Below are 24,372 nucleotides of genomic sequence, written 5' to 3' on the forward strand. Positions count from 1 at the left end.
CCGTGCCCGTCTGTTATCTATTACAGTAGCGTCACTGCTATATTTAATGGCTGTTGGTCGTCCATGTCTCCGGCCTTGTGTGACCGAGTGCTTCTCGTTCCTTACCTTGCTCTTTTTGCCTTCGCTCGACGACCCTGTTTCCCGTGAGGCACCAGGCATACTTTGTCGTCACAAAATGGCCGCCATTGAGCCAACCAGCTCCTCTGGAGCGCCGTCAAAAGATATCGACATCGAAAAGCTCCCCGACGTCAACGAGGCAGTCGAGCCCGAAGTCCGTCATGGCAGTGTGACTCCAGCATATGAAATAGCAAAAGCAAGACACATTCAGACCAGCCTCGCGCCTCTTCGGTGGCTGAGCAGGGGCGAGACATGGCTCGATGAAAAGATGGGTATCGAAACCCAGGGGATCGATCGCATCCCCGAGGAAGAGAAACGGCCGCCTGCCCTGATCAACACCTTTTTCATGTGGTTTTCAATGACCTGCCACGTTGGCACCCTTCCGCTCGGCGTGCTGGGACCCGAATTTGGCTTGACCCTAGGCCAATCCGTCGCAGCGGTGGTGGTGGGCACCATCCTGGGAGCGCTCTGCACGGCATATACTGGTACCCTGGGACCTAAGACTGGACTTCGTCAAATCGCCACATCCCGATATTCCTTTGGTTTCTGGGGAGCCAAGCTCTGCAGTGTTCTCAACGTGATCGTTGGCGGTGGTTTTGCTGTGGTCAATGTGGTCATTACTGGTCAAATGCTCAGCGCTGTCTCGGACTACTCAATGACCATCGCCGTGGGCTGCGTGATTGTCGCCATCGTGTCCTACGTGGTTTCGGTGTTTGGCTTTGCCATCATCCACACCTTTGAAAAGTACAGCTGGATTGTATCTTTTATTCTCCTGTGCGTCTTGATCGGTCAGGCGGCGCCGCATGTCGGACCCAATGCACCTGGATTCCCTGCTTCAAACCTGGAGATTGCTGGCTCGTGGCTCAGTTTCATGGCCATCTGCTTCTCTAGCTCTTCTGGCTGGTGCTCCATCGCCGCCGACTACTATTGCAATTACCCTGCAAGCACAAAGACCTGGAAGATCTTCTTCCTGACTCTGGCCGGGATTACCATCCCAACCGTCTTCGTGACGGTCATCGGTTCCTGCATTGGGAACGCCGCTATCCTGAACGCATATCCACCTTACTCGGATGCTTATGAGAACCATGGCCTGGGCGGCTTGTTGCGCGAGATCTACCATCCCGTCGGCTGGGCCAAATTTTGCCTGGTTATACTCACCTTCAGCGTCTTGGGCAACAACATTGCCATCAACTACTCCTCCGGTCTATCCATCCAACTTCTCGGTCACTACTTCCATGCCGTGCCCAGATTTATCTGGTCCTTTTTGGTCGCTTTGGTGGTGGCGCTGCTCGCCATTGCTGGAAAGGACCATCTGTCCAACATTGTTTCAGATTTTGTGTCCTTGTTGGGTTACTGGACCATCTCCTTCACCCTCATTCTTCTAATTGAAGACCAATTCTTTCGCAAGCGATCGGGTGAAGGGTACAACCTCGAAGTGTGGGATATGCCTGACAAGCTGCCATGGGGTGCCGCGGCTGTCTTCTCCCTTCTGGCAGGATATCTGGCTGGTGGTCTGCCCGGTATGGCGCAAGTTTGGGTAAGTCACTGTGATATTCGCGTGTTCCTATCTGGCCAAAGTAGTTACTAACAGGTGTCTTCCAGTACGTCGGACCTATTGCTGCGAAATTCGGACCATTCGGTGGTGACGTCGGTATCTACATGTCTGGCGCCATCACCGTGGTTTGCTACTTTCCCTTGCGGTATCTGGAGAGGAAGAAAACGGGAAGGTAAATGCCGTGGACGATATAACTACTCTGTAGAGGAGTGATATCTCATATGCCACACACCCTTTATGTATTTGATAGTCTCAAAAGTCGCACAGTTGGTTTTATTGGCCCCGAAGCTGCAATGAGATGATGGACAAATATTTTGTTCCACGGGGTGGATCGTATATCAATCTGCTGTCTGGTTCTCATCCTTTCCACTTCGGTGTGTGGTGAGTGTGGCCATTGATGAAGCGCTAGAAAGGGTGAAAATGCTCAGTCGATAGGCACGATAGTCTGTGACGCGACTGATATAGATGTGACAACGCCAAGGCTTCCCCGCCAAGATGAGTAAGTCCCTGCCTATCTGGGTAACTTACCCATGAGGACAGGTGAAAGAAGAATCACGATTCAAATTCCATTGTTATCATCCACAACCCTTTTTCTCCATCGATGAAACCGGTACCACACGCTGCGCCTGCAACCATCAATTTTGGCAGAGGGCCATTTCTCGCGGCTCTGTCTCCATCTCCCTCCTGTTCCGAACTCCCTCCATCCCACGTGGCAGACCCGGCACGCCGGTACCCTCGAACACGTTGCGCATGGATTTTATGCAGATATGGCCAAAGATGACAGCCGGTAGTGCAAAAGCCATGTCACCTTCTCGACCACTCTTATCAAAGGCTGCGGTATTGGCCTGCTTCCATTCACCACAATCAGTGGCTGGTCGTTTCATTACCCCAACCAGGCCTAGAATCTGCTACGCTGAATCAAGCTTGATAAGACTCGCTAGCCTCTGCCACCAACGCGGGTCTTCTCCTTCCAACAACTCGTCGTGGCTGTTTCTCCGCATCTTTGAACTTCAATAGGTATGGCGTCTCTGCAAAAGCTCTCCGCCAGGGCTGGCTGCCTTGATAACGGACTTCTGCAGGCTAACCTCTGATAGGGATCATCATTGTCGCCTTCGACGAGCTATTCCAACAGTGCAGAAGTCCGAAAAGAGTTGCATTCCGAGAGTCGTCAGGGTCCTGTCACTACATATGGAAGATCAACGGCAGTTCCAGGATGCACGTCTCGCACATCTCTCCCACCATCTGGCCTCCTCGTCCTCCTCCTCACCATGGCTTCTACAGCTGAGAAAGATTTGACACAGATGGATGTCAAAGATACATCCACTCCATCTGATCCGCCCTCCATCAAAGATGGCGCTCACGACAACGTCGACGTCGGCGTCGTCCTCACCCACGATGAATACCATCTTGCCACCCTGGGATACAAACAAGAGTTCATTCGATCCCTGGGCTTCTTCGAGAGTTGGGCCGCGACATTCACTTCTATGAACTTCATCTCTGGTATTCCTGTCTTATTTGGGTGGGTTATGTACACCGGAGGACCCCAAGCAGCATTCGCCAACTGGACAATGATTGGTGGCCTTTCCTGCATCGTGAGCTTGGTCATGGCAGAGCTGGCCGCTGCGCTACCCACCACCGGCGGCATCTACTTCTGGAGCTACCGTCTAGGCGGAGAGAAGTATGGTCCCTTCCTCAGCTGGATGACAGCATGGTGGAATTTTGCAGGCTGGTGTTGAAGCTGGTACTTCACTGAACTACCTTGCCAAGGTAGTTAGGACCTCAGTGTCACTACCTTGCCAAGACTGTAGGTCTTCACAATCACTACTTTGTAGAGGCAGTGGTGGTGACGCGTGCGTTTGTCAACAGACTAGTATATAGTTCTCTCTTCTGCACTCTCTTCCATAGATAATTGCAAGACTAATTGTTCTCCTTCCTCCTGCTTCTTCAGGTTATGAGTTCCTTTGTATGAAGGCGCTGAAGGATAGGATTACATCATTAGTTCATCCCTCTACACAGCCTTGCGGCGTGTAGGCATGGCACACTTCAGCGACGCGGCCTCGGCCGACCTGAACCCCTTCCTCAACTATGGCATCACCCAGCTTGAGGGCCAGGAGAATTTCAACACCTGGTCGCGCGACTTCCTGGCTGCTGCCAATCATAAGGATGTCACAGGACTCATCGAAGGCACCGAAGTTCTGCTCAACAAACCGGACCATACCGCGTTCACCGATACCCAGAAGGGTGAGGCACTCTTTCGATACGCGCTCGAGGATTACCGCGAACAGCAAAAACGCCTGCGTGAAGCGTTGAGCCTCATACACTTCAGTGTCGCCCCATCTATTCGTCCCCGCCTCTTTGAGCACAAGCTGCCTCAGGCGGCATATCAATTCCTCAAGGCGCAATACAAAGCAAGCGACTATCGCGTCCGACAAAGTGCATACACCAAGATGGAGAGCATTCGACTCACTCTCAACAAAACCACATCGCAGTTTCTCGATGAAATCACCGAGTGTCGCTACCAGATCACGCAAGCCAAAGGACAATACACCGACGAACAAATCATCAACAAGATTTCGCGAAGCCTCCCAAAGGATTACGATGACTTTGTTCAAAACAACATTTTGATTGTGGATACAGCCCCAGCCCTTGATGACATCACTGCCAAGCTTCTAGCCATCGAGCCTCGCATGAGAGAGCGAGCCAAACAAAACAAGCAGAAGGCTGCCTCCAACAGAGATGACAAAGATCATAGAGAGGGTGGCTCTGGTAAACAAAATGGTGGCAATAAAGATCGTCCTAAGTGTACTGGCTGCAATCGTTTCGGTCATGTGTATGCAGAATGTCGCAGCACCAACCCCGATGTCCAGGCCAAACTCCTGGAGAAGAATATTGCTGTTAAGCAAGAGAAGATCACCACTGTTTCTGGTGACAACACCGGCAATGCTACCAATGGTAACAATAAAGCCAACAACAACACTCGTCGCTTTGCTGCACTTGCTGTCGTCGATCTCGTCGCTGTCAAGACCACTCGCAACAACACCTTCTCTCCCATTTCTTCAGAGCTCCTAGGTATGCCTGTCCTTGCTACCCACCGAATCCACGCTGATCCCAGTATTCAGGTTGATTTTTCAACTGAAGTTTTCGCTGTGGAAGGATCGGGGGAGCAGGTCTCAGACAGTGCATATCATGGGGGAGTCAGTGCTACGATGAGTAGACAGACTCAGGATGTATTTCTGGCAGCAGACATAGCAAACATCGATAGAGCCTCATGGCTGATGGATTCCGGCTGCAATGCTCATATTATTAATGACATCCGATTCTTCATTGAGATGCATCCACTCAGTCTCGATATCAGCACTGCTGATGGAACTGCCTCTATGCCCGTTATGGGAGAAGGTAGGGCGGTAATCTCTGTGACAACTCCTGAAGGCGAGCTTGTCGAGATGGAGTTTGGTAATGCGCTTTACGTGCCTAACTCCCGATGCAACCTTGTTTCCATGTCGGCATTGAGCAAGAACGGCAACTTTCATGGGACCTGGAAAAATGACCGGATCACCGTGAATTATCGTGATGAGATTGTCTGCTACGCTATTGAAGTGAACGGGCTATTTCTACTCCCTGTTCAATCCTCTCTTCTACCTACATCAGCGAACAACATCATCGCCTGCAATGTTGATTTCAATCACCCTGTCTGGTCATGGCACGCCCGTCTAGGCCACCCCAGCATCGAAGCCATGCGCAAACTTCTGCAACACTCGACAGGAATGAATCTCACGGACGCACAGCTGAAGGCTAAAGTCAAGGAGATATGCCCTACATGTGCCACAACTAAAGCCATCGTACGAATTCCAAGAGACCCGGCGAGCCGGGAATTTGAGGAGCCTGGTGACCTGATGCACGTGGATATATGGGGTCCCTATGCGATTCCTAGCTATGATGGGACCGCATACTTTCTCTTCTGCACGGATGACACAACACGATATACTTGGGCCATTCCCCTGTCGACTAGAGAAGGTGTTGCCAATCGGTTGATGATTCTCCATAGGGAGATTGAAAAATACTTCAAGATCAAGATTCGATCTTACCGCCTCGATGGTGAAATCGCTAAAGCAAACGTATTCAAGGACTGGGCCCAGCGAAAGGGTATCGTTATCGAGCCTTCTTTCCCCTATGCACACTACATGAATGGAGTAGCTGAGCGCGTCAATCGTACTATTCGCGATAAGGCTGCAACTTGCATCCAACATCCTCGTCTTCCCGAGATCATCATTCGCACGTTTGACGCTCGAATGCAGGAATTTTTACGCAATTGCCAGGTCCCTGAGAAACTTTGGCCTGAAGCCATGTTACATGCTGTCCGCCTCAAAAATCGTACTCCTACCCGTGTTCGCAAGACCTACAAAACACCGTGGGAATTACTCAGGGGAACGATTCCGGATCTATCGTGCGAGAAGGTCTGGGGGAGTGTAGCTTTTGTGACGACACCACCCGAGACGCGTGGAGTCACTGATAAGCTGCACACCCCACGAGGCTGGCAAGGCAACATCGTCGGATGCATCGGCGAATGCGGTTACAAGATCTATGATCCACAGAGAGACCAGGTATTTCGGATCTCTATGCCTCGTGTTGATCCTTCAATACAGGTAAACGATGAATTCTCTGGCGAAGACATTGATGATGAAGAAGGCTCCGTTTTGAGCGATCAAGATCTACCACCCCCAAATGACGAACTATTGAATGTTGATGATGACGACTTGCGTATCGATAATCAAGCTACCACCCGCTCCCCGTCGCGATATTCGCCAATTTCATACCCTGCACGCCGCCCATCAACTCCAGAGCGGGACGCAATCGCCAGATCAAGTGCTGAAATTGAACATATGCGGAGACAACAGACTCCTGTGGTTGAGGATAGCCATAATCCCCCCACACCTATTCAGCATAACCCCTTGGGACAAAACGATCCTGAAGATGTTGATCTTGTACGAGGCGTTATGGAAAATTTTGATCTTGAATCTGACGGTGACCCTTTTGACTACGGGGGAGCTGGCAATGTACCCAGCGAAGACGGTGATGAGAGCGAATCACCATCCCAACCGAGCACCTTAGAGGCACCCATCAGATCACACTTCTTCGGCGGATATGTTGCATTTATGACCATAGGCAACAAGCGCAAGAGGCTTGATGATGACTTAAGTCGGTCTGGCGACAATGATAACGAAGCAGGAAGTGACGTGTCTGAAGATGTTGTTCTTGATAAAGATCGCGCAAAGGCAGCCCGACTGGAAGAATTCTCTCTAAGACAAGAACAAGAAACTAGACGCAGAAAGTGGCTGGAAAGCCTTCCGAGCGCTAACTCAATTGGCCAAGAGTGTGATCAATGTCATAAGACCAAGAAGTTGTATTCAACTCATCTTGGCAATCTGTGTGATGCATGTCGGAAGCAGATACCGAAGCCAGAAAAATGCTCCATATGCTCCTCCACTCGAACTTCCCGAGGCAATTGGTGCTATTCCGAACTTGGTATGATCTGCAACAATTGCGAACGCAGACGAAACAAGGATAGACCTAAACACCAGTGCCTGAAATGTCTTCGTTCTACCATCAAGCAAGTGGAAACTGAGGAAGGACTTCTTTGTCCTACTTGCGCATCCAAGCTCCCCATTCCTGATGAATGCTCAGTCTGTGGAAACAAAGACCTATCGAGGGTATTTCCGAGTCTTTTGGGGAAAATTTGCAGACCATGTGATGCCAAGCGAACACAAACACTGATAGAAGGCAAAATCTCTGTTTTGGGATCTTCATGCCAGCATTGCTATCTAAACTCTTTCAAGTGCGATGGAGTGCCATGCTCTCTCTGCAAGTCATTGAAGAGACGATGTTTGCCACAATTACCTGGCACTGTGCCATATAAGGATAGATGCAAGCAATGTGGCACACTTCATGCCTGTGACGGTGTCTTCCCATGTTCAAGATGTACTAATGTCTTGAAGAGACCTTATCTGTGCCGACCACAGAATGAGCCTCGTCCAACAAAGTGTATGCGATGCCAGGACCCAAGGAGTGGTCTCAAATGCGACTTTGGCCGACCTTGCCAGTCATGCATTGCTACTGCTGGGCATATTCGTCCTCGCCGATGCGTCGATATTGACGTGGATAACCTTGTTACCTATGTCTACCCTGTTAAGAAAGACGAGATCGAAGCTTGGCGCCGAAAGGATCCTGGTGAGTGTGCAAGCTGTTCCGCTACTGGTCGCACATGCTCTGGTTCAGGCGATGATGGCCTCCATCCCTGTCGATATTGTGTCGTCATGAAAGAAAAGATTGCTTTTTGCAAATTCTACACGAACAATGATGATGGTATGGCTGTTAGAATACCTACGTTGCGCTGGAAACTTCAAGACAATGAGGTTGTCCTAGACCCAGATATTCCGAGTGAGTTCACTTACCGCGACTTACGGAGTAAAGGAGCACTATCTTTTCGCTTTGTTAAAGCGAACTATTCCAAAGAACGACGAGGAAAACAACTTACCGAACGTGTGCTGGCAATAGCCAAGGGATCAGACTCCGACGCAAATTCTGATGACGATATATCACCCGACACTCTCTGTAGGACTGTTGATCATGCCCTCGACGATTCGCCCGCAAGTCTGGCATTTCGCGCTCTATTTCCAATCGCATACGAACTTATTCCAACTAGTGGGAGAGGCCTATTATGCGGATTACACGCCGCTATACACTCTCTTCGTGCTATGAAGGACGCTGGACATGATATACCTGTCCCAGACTTTGATGAGCTTCATGGTTGGCTGCGGTCTGATGAATTTTATGCTCGCATGGTCGAGGTCGGTCTCCACAATACCAACAATCTTCATGTCGATCAAGTCAGTTTAGCTGTGCAAATGTGGGCTGAACGCACTTATGGGTTACCTTTGAGAATGGGATATGTCATGCCTGGTCATGCCCCTGTTCTTACACCGTACGCAGAGCTACATCAGGGAGCTGTCTCTGGAGATGTCCAAACATTCTTCATTCACAACGATAATGCTTCTGAATCGGACCCCTCGCGCTTGAACCATTTTGAGGGGATGAGAACTGTTAACGAGTCATGTGAACGATCTTCTTCGGTTGATTGTGCCTCAGACTACGATTTTGACAATGATGAAGAATATCATGACGAACCTACTACGACATCCGAGATTGCCTTCGACAATGATGAAACTGTGGATACACATGATTCACTTTCAACGTCTATTGCCAAGATTCGAAGCTTTGCGAGCAAGTTTGCCGGTCTCTCCCTCAGGAATGTACCGGCCCCTGAACCGAGATCCTACACCGAAGCACGTCAATCCCCAGACTGGCCCCGATGGGAAACAGCTATGCTTAAGGAATGGGATAGTGTAAAGGAAAAGCGTGTCTTTGAGGTTGTTGATCTACCTGACGGTTGTAAACCTCTCACACTACGCTGGGTCTATAAGGAAAAGCTAGGACCTACTGGTGAGATTGTCAGATGGAAAGCACGTGTGGTAGCTCGAGGTTTTCAGCAAGTGGAAGGGGTTGATTACTTCCAGACCTATGCCCCTGTTGCGAAACACACGACATACCGAATCTTGTTTGCGATAGCATCTTACCTGGGATGGGACATTCATCAGGTTGACATCAAGACTGCCTTCCTCAACAGCCTTTTGAAGGAACGAGTCTATGTGCGGGCTCCGCAACACTTCCCAGTTGAGAAAGGCAAAGTACTTCTTTTGAAGAAGGCTTTATATGGTTTGAAACAGGCATCCAGAGGATGGTATGATACATTCATGGTAACTCTTCTAGCCCTTGGCTGGCGTGTCTCCCCCTATGATCCGTGCCTGTTCATTCAAGAGAACCTTCAGCTCTATTTGGTGCTGTGGGTGGATGATATCCTCTTGTTTGGGAGTCAGATTTCGAACATTCAAGCTTTCAAGAATGATCTCATCTCCAAATTCGATATGACGGATGAAGGTCAATGTTCTTGGTATCTTGGTATGCAGGTTGACCTCAGTCTTGGAGAGATATCGATATCGCAATCCACTTTTGTCAAACAGGCTTTGATCAGATACGGACTCGAGGATATACCTATCGCACCCTCTCCTGGAAACGCCAACCTACGACTACGAAAATCTCGGCCTGTTGGCGACGATTGTGACCCTCAATACATCTCGAAGAAAGCTGATGAAGTATTCCTCAAGCAATATCAAGCAATGGTGGGCACTCTCAATTGGCTTGCTATGATAACTCGACCTGATATTGCGCACGATACTGCTCTCGTTGCTCGATTCTGTGCAGACCCTTGTCTACAACATATGGACGCTGTCGTACGGGTTTTCGCATATCTGAAGGGTACAGATGCACCTCACGGATTGCATTTTCGACAAGAATCCTTCGAGCTTGTCGGTTACTCTGACAGTGATTATGCGAACTGTGAAGATACTCGGAGATCGACCACAGGTTGGGTATTCATGCTCGGTGGCTCACCTATCTCATGGAAATCTCAGAGACAACGCTCTGTTACTACATCCACTTGTGAGGCCGAGTACATGGCAGCATCTGAAGCAACAAAAGAGGCCGTTTGGCTACGCAATATCATCAATGACCTCAACATTCCAGGCATCTCTGTTGAGAGTGTTCCTTTGTACATTGACAACAAGGCAGCAATCGACCTCGCCGAAAACCCTCTCATACATAATCGGACAAAACATATCGACATTCGGTTCCACTTCATTCGGGAGAAAGTTGAAAGTGGTGAAATTCGTGTTCTCAAGATCGCATCCAAAGACAATCTTGCTGATGCTTTCACAAAAACTCTCCCGGTTATTACTTTCAAATATTTAGTTGCTCAACTAGGCATTTGCCCACTTTTGAGTTGATGGGTTCGTCCCGCTTCATTTCTTTTTTTTATTCCGCGCCGTCGCCTCCTACGGAGGCTCCGGCTGGAAGGGGGAGTGTTGAAGCTGGTACTTCACTGAACTACCTTGCCAAGGTAGTTAGGACCTCAGTGTCACTACCTTGCCAAGACTGTAGGTCTTCACAATCACTACTTTGTAGAGGCAGTGGTGGTGACGCGTGCGTTTGTCAACAGACTAGTATATAGTTCTCTCTTCTGCACTCTCTTCCATAGATAATTGCAAGACTAATTGTTCTCCTTCCTCCTGCTTCTTCAGCTGGATTTCCATAGTTCCAGGGGTCCAGCAAGGCTCTACCAACTTCTTGGTCTCGGCTTTGATGATAAAATATCCTGACGCCGAAGTTCTCCACAAGGGCTGGTTCTTGTGGCTGCTCACGAGCATTGGCATGATCTTTGCCATGATTCCAAACATCTACAACTCGAAGTTGCTCCAGTACTATTTCCGCTTTGCGGTCGCAATCTTCTTCTCGCTCTTCTTCATGTACTGGATCTGGTTTCCAATCAAGGCTTCCGAGAAGCATTTCAACAGCAGCCGAGGGGCGTTTGATTTGTTCTACAACGGCATCAATTTGGGAGACAAGAAGCAGGCCTCAGATGGGTACTGTTGGTGAGTTACAGCATTTGGACCTCAATGCGCCGCTCCTTCGCTCATAACTGACGTCGTTTTACAAGGGTCATTTCCGTCCTGTTCGGAGCTTGGGTCTTCTACGGGTACGACGCCTCTGCGCATCTGGCTGAAGAAACCAAGCAAGCCTCAACCGTTGTCGCCAAAGGGATCTACAGTAAGTCTGTTTCTTTTTCTCCTGGGGTTGTTGACTATGGGGACTCATAGCTATTTGCAGTGTCCACTTTCTCGGCCTGGATCTTGTCGGTGCCTACCCTCATCATCATTCTTTTCTGCATGCAAGATTTTGAAGGTATCATCTCAGCAACTTATGCAAATAACTGGGCGGAGTATCTCGTTCAGCTTATTGGAGAGAACGGTGCGGTCGCCATCCTCTCGCTGCTCTGGGTCGACAGCACGTGCGCGACAGCGAGTTGCTTCATGTCAGCCCAGCGAGTTACTTATGCCATCTCCCGCGACGGGGTGCTCCCCTTCAGCTTCTTCTTCAGGAAGCTCTCCAAGCGCAAGATGGCGGTAAATGCCGCACTGCTCGTGTTCTGCATGTCTGTTGCCATCACCACAGCCGTCATTGGTTCCACAGTCGCATTCTCAGCAATCACGGCTACCGCCACGATCGCCACCAACTTCTCGTATCTGATCCCTATAATCGCGAGACAGACAGTGGGACGCAAGTCGTTTGTGCCGGCGAAGTGGAACTTGGGAAGGTTCTCTGCACCACTGGCCACTATAGCCACGGTATACATCTTGTTCCTTTTTGCAGTTCTTCTCCTGCCACAGTTGTACCCGGTGGACGCGGAAACTCTGAACTATGCGCCTATTTGCATTGGTATTATCACAGTCATTAGCTTGGTGGGATGGTTCTTCCCCGTATGGGGTGCTATGCACTGGTTTCAAGGACCGATCAAGACAATCACCGAGGAAGAGTTGCGAAATGCCCGGGTTGAAGGAGGAGTAGCGACGGTTGAGGAAGGAGATGCCCTAGCAAACTTTGACTTTGGACATCGGCGGAAGAGTGTGACGCGGACGATATAGCTCAAGATGAGGGCGGAGGCGCAACAACAGCATGTCTCAAGACAAGGACAATATGGTGTTGCTGTTATTGTGGGAATTTGCACCCGTCTGACATCTCTTGGTCGTAATATAGCAGATGGCCCAATACCAACTGTACTCCTCGCCTACAGCTTCTGCCTCTCAAACTTCCTGCCTACTGCTCTCAGCATGTTCTCGCCGTCGACTAACACACACCAGCCCTCTCCGCCCACCGTGCCGTCCTCAAACCCTCCCACGGCCGACTCAAAGTTCTCCTTGGCGTACTCTAGGTCCTGGTCCTCGAAGCTCCCCGGCTGTAGCCACACAGCTTTCACTCCGGCCGCCTTAGCCTCCTCCAGGACTTTCCTCGTGACTGCAGGCGGCGTGAGAAATGACAGTGCCGTCTGGGACGGGTGAGGAAGAGCCGTGACCGTCGGCACGGTGGGGTATGTCTTGGATGGCAGGGATATCGATGGCCGAGTCGGATTGATTGGTGTCACCGGCAGCGAGTAGACATGGTACCACGCCAATATCCTGTACCCAAACTTGCTCTTGTCTTGACTTGCGCCAACCACCGCAAAGTACGGTGAGGTGAAGAATCTTCTGGCGGCGGCTTCCATGGTGAAGTTGGAAGACGGAAAACTTGGGGAAAAGATGTCACAGTGGTAGCTGCTCGGTCGCGAACAATTGTTTGAGAGATATTAGAGAATCCCTGACGAAAAGCACGTCATGGAAAGCCGTGGCGGGCGATCCAGGGAAGGAAAATCAGAATTGTCTGACGGCGGCGACGACTGTGCTGATGTGCTCTCCCTTGTCTCCCTCACTTGTCATACGGAAAACACATCGAGGTTCCTCCCTCATCCGCTAGCATTGCCTGGGTTAGGGCCCTTCTGGGCAAGGCAGACTCGACCCTGCACTATGGCTGGTGCGTGGTGTTTCTGTGGCTTGATCGTGGCTTGGGAGCCTCAGGCGCCCCGTTCGGGATGGGGAAAGGCCAATCGCACAGGCAGCGGGATTAATGGGCCACACTGTCCTACTGGGAATGCCCATTGGGCACGCCCGCCTAACGAACAGCAGCCCTTTGCCCTTTGACCGGGGGGGAGCACTCGGCTGCAGGCAGTTGCGGGCAGGCAGTCTGCTGGGCTGCCCCATGCCATTCATTGAACAAAAGTGAGTCTTTCTCACAAAGCTCCATCATAATATCCTCTTGTCTCCTCGACAGCAGCTCTGCTGCCTCAGTCATGATCGACTCCTTCTCCCGAATGTGTTTGCCATCGTCTTGCCACCTCTGAGACCAAGTCTCGCCACGACCTGTCTCTTTTCGTACCAGAACAATCCCGTTTCCTCACAAAACATGGCTGATTTGGCTCTCCGCACTCGGGATCAGCCTGATATTCGGGCGCGGATCAGCACCCACGAGGAGCATACCAATGATATCAAAGAACTCCTGATCGCCGACCAGACACAGAAAGCTCTACGGTCCAAACAATCGTGGACTCCTCCAGATGCACTGGGATCTTTGCATCGGGCAGTGTTACGCAAAACGAGAACCCTTCCTTATCCTTATCGCCCGGGCCATTTCCACGATATCCCCGCCTCAGATCCTTTGCCCTGTCCGCTAAATCGGTCAAACAGCCTCAACTCCCTGTCAACCATACAACGGGAGACAGAAGCTGCTTCATTAAGTTTATACAGAGGGTCACCTATCTCTGCAATCAGCCCTCCGTGTGCCCCGCCGTCAGCGCCATCATGGACGCCGGACATCGATTCCGAGCTTCAAGATCCGTGCCCACCTCGACCCCCGCTAAGGGTAGAAACTCTCAGTCAGCAACGCAAATACCAGAAGCGTTTGAGGAAGCATATGAAAAAGGAGGAGAAAGAACTGCGCAAGGCACAAAAAGAGGAGGACCAATTGCGCCGCGCGGCACTGGCTGCTGAAGTTGCTGCGTCCCGGAGGTGGGCGACGACCAGAGGAGACTCGATCCCACTCCGCACGAAGAGCACGAGGAGCATAGCCTCACAAGTAGTCAAGAGTTTCAGCCTGAAGACTCCGTTGAACAAACTCAGTCGACATGTTCGGAGAGATAGAGCGGATCCGCCCTCACTGGACGACTTCGACAGCAAACAGGAGTTCCGAGACTATCTCAATCCTTCTCCTTCACCCCCTCCATCCGCCGAAATTGCTGAGCTTCCGGCCGAATTGCCGCAATATACGCCGTTTCAAGACTCGACGAGGACCCAGAAGAACGAACCTGTTGTCCTGTTAGAAGACGCTCACGCATTGAAAGAAAAGGACAAGCTATCACCTACCGAGAACGACGACGCAAGAGCGAACGTTGCTCCTACGACTCCAAGGTCCATGCGGTGCGACTCATGTCAGAGCCCCATTCGTCTGCACCAGATCTACTACCACTGCTCGATTTGCGACAATGGCGACCGCATTCTGTGTTCCTCATGTGATCAGGCCGGCTGGAGCTGTCGCCATAACCTTACGGAAAGGGTGCGGAGTGTTTCTCGTCCAACGGCCCCTCACAAAGTGGACGTCGCCAACGTGAGTAGCGAACAGTCTCGCTCAGAAGTACAGCAATACGCCACAGCCATGTGGGGGTTGAATCTGTCGGATTTCCCTTCCCACCACAACCGGTGGACCGAATCGCCCACCCAGGCAACGATTTCGGCAGACAGTCCATGGGCATACAACGATATTCTAGAACAGAAGATATCACATGAAGCTCAACAACGGAGCATGCACCAATCCCAGAGATCTATGGATGCGCAAGAGCTTGATTTCCGTCGACGTGAACAAGATATGGCATTCCGGGAAAAGGAGCTTACCTTGCGAGAACGAGAGGCCGCTGTGCGAGAGCAGCAGGCCTTGCTCAGAGAACAGGAGGCCGCTCTTCACGTGAAACAGCAGATGTTCACTCTCAATATGCAATCAGCAATTGCAAGACAAATGTCGGAACTGTCCGCCGGACTCGGTGCACAGTTCCAAGATCTGTCACAGGTATGTATTCTCCCTCACCTAAACTCGTTTCGTAGATCTACCCTGCCATTTCTTGCAGCTCATCTTTGTTCTGATGATTACTCCCAGAACAAAAATATAAGAACGCATGCCACCAAACGCAAAGCGGGCACCGGATCCGTGATGGTTTCACCGTCCAATTCCACTGGCTCGAATCATAAGTCCTCGCCAAAACGTACGCCAAGCAGCGGCGGACAGGACCCCGATGAAGACGACGAGGATACTGCAGGAGGAACGCCGAAGAAGATCAAACAAGACCCCGATTCGATGCCAGAGAAACTATTCGCCTGTCCTTTCTCTAGATTTGACAAATCGAGGTATTCGGAACAGAATTCGCACGAGAAGCATTATCGAGGCTGCTCAAGTGGATACTGGCCTGACATCTCGCGACTCAAGCAGCATCTCTATCGGGTCCATTGGCGCCGCATCCACTGCATGCGGTGCTATACGAAGTTTGACCGCAAGGACCAACTAGACCAACATATCCGAGGGACAGCACCCTGTGCACTTGTCGAGTGCCCGTTCCCAGAGAAGTTTGACGAGGCACAGTACAACGAGATTCGGCGTAAACGACCGGCCAGCACTCCTGAGAAGGTTTGGTACACAATCTACGGCATCCTGTTTCCGGGACTACCACAGCCAACAAGCCCATACGCCGACAACACGGGTGAATCTTCGGCACAAAGTCCAGGGCCGGCGGAAACCCAGGACACAATGGATGTTCTAGGGGAAGTCTTTGAATCTCGCCTGGATCAGCTCACAAATGTCCCTGGTCAGGGGTGGCTTCAGTCAGCGGAGGCGCGACAACTCATCCGTGAGCAGCTGAGAGCCTCCATGACCGAAGTACTCCAGAGGTTGAGGCCTGTCAACAGTCCTTCTTTAGGGAATCCGTCTGTTGAAGTGTCGCCCTGTTCGGCCCAACCGCCGGGTTCAGCTCGACGTAGCTCAATCTCCCTGACACCGGTGTCTTCCATTCCTCCTTCACCCATCCATGGGCCTGGTTCCGCAAGCAGGACAGGGGTTGAGTCACACTTGCTTCTACCAGGTCATCGCCAAAGCTTCAGTCGCCCTTTCCCGGCTAGGACTGCACCCAAGCTCAATACCCCAGAACCTGCTCAGGAGGTTCTGACCGTGGCAGAGTCGCCCGCTGGAGTGACCTTCCCCATTCCTTTGGCTGTTGATCCAGAGAATGACCGGTATGACGACGAATGCAACAGCTGGAGCCATGGAGACGAGCTCGGTCTGGCTATATCGACGGACACAGTGTCACCTGACTTCGACTTTGATTTCGCCTCAGCCTTTAAGGAGCTCAACAACATGCAGGGAACAGCAGTAGCTCCGTCAGTCACAGAATTCAATCCGGTCAAGCTTTCCAGCTTGAATGATTCCACTGAGGGAACATTGACAGGAGCTTCTGAGCTGAAGCCGAAGCACTCCACAACCTCCTCGGTCGATTCGGGCTATGGTAGTCTTGGTCACGCCTCGTCATCGGCATCAGCGTCCTCTTCGACGTCTACATCTGGGACACGGCCCAAAGCTAAACCAACATCAAAAGTGGGCAAAAATAGGGGTAAGCGAAAAGGACCGGAACTCCCGAAAGAAGCGAGTCCAGTACCGGAATCGGCAATCAACTTTGAGGCTCTTAATATCCCATTCCAGGACTTCTCGGGTGCCAATCTAGACCTGGACTTGGAAGACTCTGTGGGTGGGTTAGCCTTTGGCACCAGGTTGGGCGATGAGAACTTGGGTACACTGGATCCGTCTGCTAGCCTGGACACGAGGTATTACCGCGATTTTTGAGGAGAAGAACGGCAAATGTATGTTCTGCGTTGGTCGTTTTATTTTGGTTATTCTGGTGGGGTTTTGTGATGTCTTCATCCGGTGTGTTGCTGATTGGTTTGTATTATGGATACGACTTGGAAAAGGATATGATGATTGAATGGAAAAGGACTTTTTCACCGGGTTAGATGTGATATTAGGTATCTAGGTAGTTATGGGTTTTTTTATGGGCGGACTGATACCCGTGGATTTTATTCTGTCTGACAATTTATGTTCTGGTGGCTTTCCCACTTCTTTGCACCTTTTGTACCTTGTCAGACGAACAATTTTGGTCCGACTCTGTCTCTGATTTCTCTGCGTCAACTGAGCCTTACTATAAAATGGTCAAGTTCTTGACGCAGCGAACGCTACACTCTGAGAACTGCCAGAGACCTCACCGCAGAATCAAATAATGTACCTCGACGAGTCCATTCGTCGCGAAGCCCTACGGTCCCATGTTGCCTACGGACTGAAATTCCGTGTTGCGGTTGAGCAATGGCTGAGAACTGACATCATAGGCGAATTTACATCATGATAACGACAATGGAAAGATGGCGACCGAGTACAAGTGAAGAAGAAGTTCTAGGTGGATACGTATTCGAACAGTGAGATGCCATTTCCTTCTTGACTCAGATATAGCAGGCCTTCGACTCCATTCTCAGTATTTTCTTCCTTCCTTTATAGTCCACAGCCATGGTCGAATCGGTGATCCAGCTGAAATGCAATTGCAACAACTACCCCTGGGGCAGAAAGGGTCGCGAGTCACTGGCCGCCCGGCTCTGCTCCAAGACGAATCCCGACTTTCAGCTCGACGACTCCAAGGAGTACGCCGAGATGTGGATGGGAACATACCCGGAACTGCCGTCCTTCTCGCTCGAGACAGGCCAGGATTTGCAGGAGATCCTGAAACAGCACAAGGAGGAGCTGGTAGGCAAAAAAGTGTACGAAAAATTCGGGGCCGACCTGCCTTTCCTCCCCAAGATCTTGTCCATTGCAAAGGCGCTCCCGCTGCAGATTCACCCGGACAAGAAACTGTCGGAGAAGCTGCACAAGGACAGCCCGGACCAGTTCCCAGATCCCAACCACAAGCCCGAGATCGCCGTCGCTCTGTCCAGATTCGAGGCTTTTGTCGGGTTCAAGCCCCTCGTAGACATCCAGGAGTTGATGAAGTTGGAACCTCTCAAACCATTCCTGCCCACCACTACCGAGGGCTTGACTTTGAGCGATGACGAGACTCTGCGGCAGATTTGTACAAACATGCTGAAGGCGGAGGAAGATGTCGTCGCAAAGACGATGAAGGGCCTGTTGGCGACGCGGGCGGACCAATTGGGAAACCAGGGGTATGTGCTCGATTTGGCCCAAAGGTTGCAGGAACAATATGGTAGGCAGGACAACGGGAGTCTAGTGGCGTTGGTCTGTATGAATTTCTTGGTGCTGGATGTGGGCTCGGCACTGTACATCCCTGCGGATGGCATCCACGCTTACCTCTCGGGTGACATTGTCGAGTGCATGGCGAGGTCGAACAATGTCATCAATACGGGATTCTGTCCAAGGGCGGATCGCGATTCAGTCGATCTGTTCGCCAGGTCACTGACATTCAAACAACACGACCCATCAGAGCCCGTCCTCAAGCGACAAGCCAGCGACAAGAGTCAGAACGGCAAGACGGACGAGTTCAAGCCGCCGATGAGCGAGTTCAATATGCTTGTCACGGAGCTGTCAGGGGGCGAGAAGGAAGTGGTCAAAGGTATCGCGGGGCCAAGTATCATGGTAGTCACAGACGGGGGTGGGAAAATGAATGGCGGTGGACGGGAATATGAGTTGAAAGGGGGAAGCATCTTTTTCGTGGGCCACGGCGTGGACGTTGACATGGTCGCGGACGATAGGTTGGTTGTGTATCGGGCGTACGCAGAATAAGAGCTTTTTTTTTTGTAAGTTATTGTATTGATTGGAGATGGAAGCCACCACTGGATGAGCTTTGCAGCTGTGCAGGTGAAGGGTGCCTCGCCTGCGTTAGTTGGGCATTTCTGGCAACCCATGTCGTCCCCAAGCCACACTGACCACTTAACCACTTAACGAGTCCAACATCCCGGGACCTTCATCAAACCAATGATGGTCGCCTACGCGCCTGCGGTGGCTGCAGATGTTCAGCCTACCTTGTACCGTCGACTACATGACGGCCAGATCATGGCTCGCAGCCTCATCCTTGTCCTCAGTGAGAGAGTTGAGCACTCTTGCCGCTGCCTGTTTAGCTCCCTCTCTTCAACCGAGACGGCTCCTGCTTGTCCACACCTGTGTGGCTCGCGGCCCTAAGCAATGGCCTCTGACGAGAGCAGAAGACAGTCGCGAGTCCATCCCGACCGCCTGCAACTTCAAAACACTTCAGAGACCACCGAAGCAGCACATGCATTGCCTACGCCTGAGACCATCCCACCGGCCCAGCATCCACTTCCTCAGATCTTGGACGATGGCATTACGGAGCTATGGTGCCCAAGCGATCCTGCGCAGATCGTCGCGGATATCTATTTTGTCCATGGCCTAATGGGACATCCCTTCAAGACGTGGTGTCATCCAAAGGCAGCACCGTTACAATACCTGCGGGCTGATACAGGGTCAAGAAGACGTGTGCTCTCGAGGATACTTGGCCGGAAACATGAAGCGCCACAGCAGACAAGTGACAACACTTCGCAGGCGGCTGCACCAAAGGGTCGAGGGTGCTACTGGCCCCTCGATCTGATCCCGAATGATTTTGACAATGTACGAGTCCTCACTTGCGGCTACGACTCACACCCGACACGATTTCTGGCTGGGGGCAATCAGATGACCATTTCTCAACATGCCCAAAATCTCCTCCAGCGCATCAGGACTACGAGAAGTGGTTGTCAAGGACGGCCGATCATATTCGTGGCTCACAGTCTCGGAGGCATCCTGGTTGAGGACGCCATCATTGAATCCAGGAAATTCAAACACCAGCCTGCGGTCCTGGATATCAGCTGCTCCTGTGCCGCCATTTTCTTCTTTGGGACACCCCATAATGGTTCAGACGCGGCTACTTACGGCGAGTCCTTGGGCAAGATCCTCGATATCTGTGGCCTCCGAGTTAACAAGCAGATCATGAGAGAGCTGCAGCGCAACGGGGAGAAGCTCAGCGCTGTTGAGCGCGACTTTAACGACTTACTCAACGAAGATATTCCACCTCGTGATAAACTTCAAATATGTAGTTTTCAAGAAGGGAAGGCTGTGACTGGTCTGAAATTCTTTCCCATTGGAAAGGTAGGGCCGCAAGAAAGACATCCTCAGTCTAGGCTGACACATCGGTTTAGGTGGTAGAAGATTCATCCTCCTCGTTCAACCGCAGAGACATTGAAACCAGCATGTTTATCAATGAAAACCACATGGGAATGGTACGATTCCAGTCTGCGCAGTCGCAAGGTTATGTGGATTTTCGATCGAGATTAACAGAATATCTGCACGAGATTGAAAGAACCACCAGCGCGCAGAGACTGAGGGAACAGACCCAGCAAGCTGAACGTGCAGGTGTGTTCTAACTAGACTGTCGCAGTAATGCCGGCCCCTCGAGTCCTGATTACACTGACATCTCCCATAGCGCTGATGGAAGCTCTCGATTTCACGGACAGGTGCATTCGCGAACAACAACTGAGTGACCTCGACACGCCGGAGAAAACATTCACCTGGATCTGGGATACACCTTTCAAAACTTGGCTTGAGAACGATAGCTCTATCTTCTGGATATATGGAAAGCCGGCTTCCGGGAAGAGCACACTCCTGAACTACATTCGCAAAGCCGGGAATACCCGCAAGATATTGAACAACTCTCATGAAAAGCCCTGGAAGATCATTCACTTCTTTTTCGATTTTCGAGCTGGAAGTGCGATTGGCAACAATATGGAGGGTTTCCTTCGGTCTCTGCTGCGTCAATTATGCGAGGACCTCCCCAATGTCTCCCGAGCCGTTCCAGATCTTGCGAGAATCGTCACTAGCAATGCTCAGCAACAAATTGATCATTCTGTTGCGAAGCCCTTACCTATTGATGTCTTGAGGACAGCACTCCTTGAAGGAATTCGGAGCTGTTCACATTTGATAATTCTGCTGGACGGTCTGGATGAGTACGAGGGTGAACAGAGCGAACTCTGCAACTTCGTCAAAGCCCTGCAGGGCGACAAGATCAAAATTTGTCTTGCTAGCCGACCTGACCCTCCCTTTCCAGATGCCTTTGCTGGGCTACCTTCGTTCAAGATGGAAGATCTCAATTTCAGGCCTATCAAAATGTTTGGCCTACATGTCCTCGAACAATTCTTTTCTGAACAGCGATATTCCCCGTCTATTTTACTTACCCTAGCAGATACCGTTGCACAAAGGTCACAGGGCGTCTTCCTGTGGGCAAGATTCGCGATATTTGAGTTGATCAAAGGACTGACCCGTGGCGAGAAGTTGGAATCTGCCGCGTTGATGCAAAGATTGGAAGAAATGCCCCCAGAGCTACAACAAATCTACTCGCGCATATTCCAGCGCTGTCCTTCAAATGAGAGAAAGCTGGCAGGCCTCCTTTTACTGCTGATTTGCTACGGACTCGACATTGTCTCGTCAAGAATGCTACAGATCGCCATCTCTTATCTTCCGCCATCCTCATCACTGCGTCCCGACAGTGTCATACTCTTAGCTGCGCAAGGTGACGAGATTGAATTCTCGAAACGTTTGTTGGTTGTAACGGGCGGCACAGTGGAAATTCTCAAGGCACGAGTACGCGTTGAGTCGACTTGGTGGCTTAGCAGAGTGCCACGCTTGATTCATCGGACGGTGAGAACGTACCTGGATCGAGGTGGCTGGAAGGAGATCCTGGGTGATATTTACCACTCAGCTTTGGGAGATAAAACATGGATCGAAATCTGTGCGCGGACGGTCGTGGATGGGGAATCGAAGATGGCCTATCTACAGCCAGTAGATCCTACATTTGAGTGGGATCTTTCTCCAAAAGGTGCCGGCGACGAGCTTGACCAGCCAAGCTCTACCAACGAACAGCCAATGAACGATCTGGCGATGCAAGCTCTATTACTAGGCCATACCAGCCGCAACGTACTCGACCATGCTAGTCGCTACGAAAAGACGTCGGCGACCTCGTCATATCCATTAATTGAGACGCTCGCCGGTTCTTTCTTTCTAGACTTACATCTGGACCCCTGTAACGCGTGTCAGCGTTGCGGAGGGCTCCGGCTTCTTTCGGAAGCGGACAAGTTCAAGGTCGAACTTGTTCATCTTGCTGCGGTTCATGACATGTGTCGTTTTGTGGAAGACGTTGTGCGAGAGCTACAAGAGAGACAAGTGACAAAATACTCCAAGGACATTGTGGACAGATTCCTCGAGATGATATATCCAAGCAAGGCACATGCTTCTGGGAAGGCTCTCAGAATCCTCAAGAAGGCCGCCGTCAAGTCTCAGTTCTCCCTTGTATTGGCGCTGGCAGTTCACGATATCCCCGACAGTGTCTATTTCTTACTTGAACAGTGTCTGATCGTGGAAGATATTGAAATTACGGCAGCGATCTGTTATTGCTTACCCCGGCTCTTGAGATTATTGTTAAAATATCATCCAGGAGACATTACTTCGCTGAAACATGACCAGTTCGAGGTAGGACTCTATCTGGCCTGGATATCTGACTACCCGGAAGGCAACGTGTGCTGGCCATTACTGGCTTTCGCTCATGCGGCTAGCGTTTACCCTGGGACCAGGAAAAACTACGTACGAGACGCACAAGAGACACTCGTCATGCTGATTGACAGGGGGGTCCAAGTCGATGGCACTTGCGGCCCTTTGGGAGGTGTACTGCACTATATCGCAAGACCGCTTACTCATGGAATGAACATTACCGTGCAAATAATTGACCTCCTTGTGGGAAGAGGTGTGAATATCAATCAACTTGGTCCACAAGGCACGCCTTTGGAGCTTTTGTGGAAACTTGCCAATACAGAGAAGTACCCAGACAAATCCCACACCTACAGCTGTCGCATGTTGATGCGCGCGCTCATTGACCGTGGGGCGGTCAACACACGTAAAGATCCGAATGGCCTGGTGCCCTCAGTGATCCAGATGCGGTTGTTTGGCTGCAACAAGACTGATGAAAAGGAGTGCAGGCGGTTTTATCAGGTAGGACCACGCGATGGGGGTTCGGTATGGCCGGGGCCAGTGCCACTGCATCCGGATGATGGACATATGGAAGATTTTGGAGATGTTCCCTTTGACGAGGCAATCAGAGAGTACCGTGCAGCCATGGACTGCTAACACCTTAGTCTACAAGCACCGAGAACAGCCTTGTGGGTCGAATGCACATTTCCCTCTCCCACTGCCTCGGTGACCCCCATGAGCAACTTCGAGAGGCTTGGTGAGACTGCCGCGATGACCAGGCTGCCTGCCGAGAAGCACCAAGCCCCTCAAGGGGCCCTCTGAAGAGGAGCAGATCGGGGCGGAAGTGGAACAAATTGAGCGCCAAATGGAGCAGGAACGAACACTCAGGACTTCGAGTCGTCCACCCCCACCTCCATCACGTCCTGTTCATGTGTTGTCCCCAACGGACTCTTTTCTTTTCAATGTCGTGCCAGAACTCTCCAGCACAAAGGGAACGGGCACGCGACAATATCGCAGAGGCACTCCAGGATCAAACGTGACCAAGGTGGCGATGGAGACCATTCAGAGAATTTTGTACGTTAAGATAGGGGTCCAACCAAATCAAAACGAGGGGATAATAGTAAATAAGGTGCACTCTGGGGAGCTCTTGTCCCTCTTCGTACTTAACTTACAATGTCAAGTGTTGGACGAGGAGGGCAGCAAATGACCAGTCAAGACGCCAAAACCTACCTCAACAAGTCCTGATTATTAGTTGGTACTGAGTCCAGCCTTGCGCATCGAATACTCCCTCTTCCCCCCTCCCTTCTGTCTGCCACTTTTACCTCACTTTCTCACTTTCACCTCACCTATAAATTTCAACTTTCTTCACATTTTCACCTTCATGACGGGAATTCCGCCTGTCAGAACAGGCTTTCCACCTGTTATTACAGGCTTCGGATTATTGACCCCATGTCCCAGGAGATACCTTCTTTGGCCTCGCAATGAAGCGACTCAAGGCAATCAAAGCCCAGCGATAAGATACACCTACTCATTATCATAACGTCATACTTCATCGATGATAGAGGCAAAAAAAAGGCTCGCAGGAGGTGTCGACAGCAATCAAGACATGTCGAGATTATCAACGGGGC

The 24,372-nt window shown here is 51.0% G+C and overlaps 7 protein-coding genes across 7 annotated transcripts; 6 read left to right on the plus strand and 1 right to left on the minus strand.

Moving 5' to 3' along the window:
• Positions 1-175: 175 nt before the first annotated feature.
• On the plus strand, positions 176-1,848 carry AYO20_10228 (hypothetical protein; the record flags this gene model as incomplete). The annotated part of the gene is made up of 2 exons (XM_022648486.1): positions 176-1,654; positions 1,720-1,848. 2 exons carry the CDS (start codon positions 176-178, stop codon positions 1,846-1,848), a joined length of 1,608 nt encoding a protein of 535 aa, XP_022495513.1.
• A 1,092-nt stretch (positions 1,849-2,940) lies between these two features.
• AYO20_10229 (Cholinephosphotransferase 1) lies at positions 2,941-3,408 on the plus strand (the record flags this gene model as incomplete). Its single annotated transcript, XM_022648487.1, has 1 exon — positions 2,941-3,408. One exon carries the CDS (start codon positions 2,941-2,943, stop codon positions 3,406-3,408), a length of 468 nt encoding a protein of 155 aa, XP_022495514.1.
• A 297-nt stretch (positions 3,409-3,705) lies between these two features.
• Positions 3,706-12,264, plus strand: AYO20_10230 (hypothetical protein; the record flags this gene model as incomplete). The annotated part of the gene is made up of 7 exons (XM_022648488.1): positions 3,706-7,043; positions 7,120-7,195; positions 7,771-7,897; positions 7,946-10,444; positions 10,878-11,214; positions 11,280-11,389; positions 11,450-12,264. 7 exons carry the CDS (start codon positions 3,706-3,708, stop codon positions 12,262-12,264), a joined length of 7,302 nt encoding a protein of 2,433 aa, XP_022495515.1.
• A 143-nt stretch (positions 12,265-12,407) lies between these two features.
• Positions 12,408-12,881, minus strand: AYO20_10231 (hypothetical protein; the record flags this gene model as incomplete). The annotated part of the gene is made up of 1 exon (XM_022648489.1): positions 12,408-12,881. One exon carries the CDS (start codon positions 12,879-12,881, stop codon positions 12,408-12,410), a length of 474 nt encoding a protein of 157 aa, XP_022495516.1.
• Positions 12,882-13,615: 734 nt separating this feature from the next.
• AYO20_10232 (hypothetical protein) lies at positions 13,616-17,086 on the plus strand (the record flags this gene model as incomplete). The annotated part of the gene is made up of 2 exons (XM_022648490.1): positions 13,616-15,268; positions 15,356-17,086. 2 exons carry the CDS (start codon positions 13,616-13,618, stop codon positions 17,084-17,086), a joined length of 3,384 nt encoding a protein of 1,127 aa, XP_022495517.1.
• A 711-nt stretch (positions 17,087-17,797) lies between these two features.
• AYO20_10233 (hypothetical protein) lies at positions 17,798-19,021 on the plus strand (the record flags this gene model as incomplete). The annotated part of the gene is made up of 1 exon (XM_022648491.1): positions 17,798-19,021. One exon carries the CDS (start codon positions 17,798-17,800, stop codon positions 19,019-19,021), a length of 1,224 nt encoding a protein of 407 aa, XP_022495518.1.
• A 399-nt stretch (positions 19,022-19,420) lies between these two features.
• Positions 19,421-23,401, plus strand: AYO20_10234 (hypothetical protein; the record flags this gene model as incomplete). Its single annotated transcript, XM_022648492.1, has 3 exons — positions 19,421-20,377; positions 20,428-20,641; positions 20,712-23,401. 3 exons carry the CDS (start codon positions 19,421-19,423, stop codon positions 23,399-23,401), a joined length of 3,861 nt encoding a protein of 1,286 aa, XP_022495519.1.
• Positions 23,402-24,372: the final 971 nt, after the last annotated feature.

The sequence above is a fragment of the Fonsecaea nubica genome, assembly GCF_001646965.1.
Source record: "Fonsecaea nubica strain CBS 269.64 chromosome Unknown Scaff106, whole genome shotgun sequence".
Lineage (NCBI taxonomy): Eukaryota > Fungi > Ascomycota > Eurotiomycetes > Chaetothyriales > Herpotrichiellaceae > Fonsecaea > Fonsecaea nubica.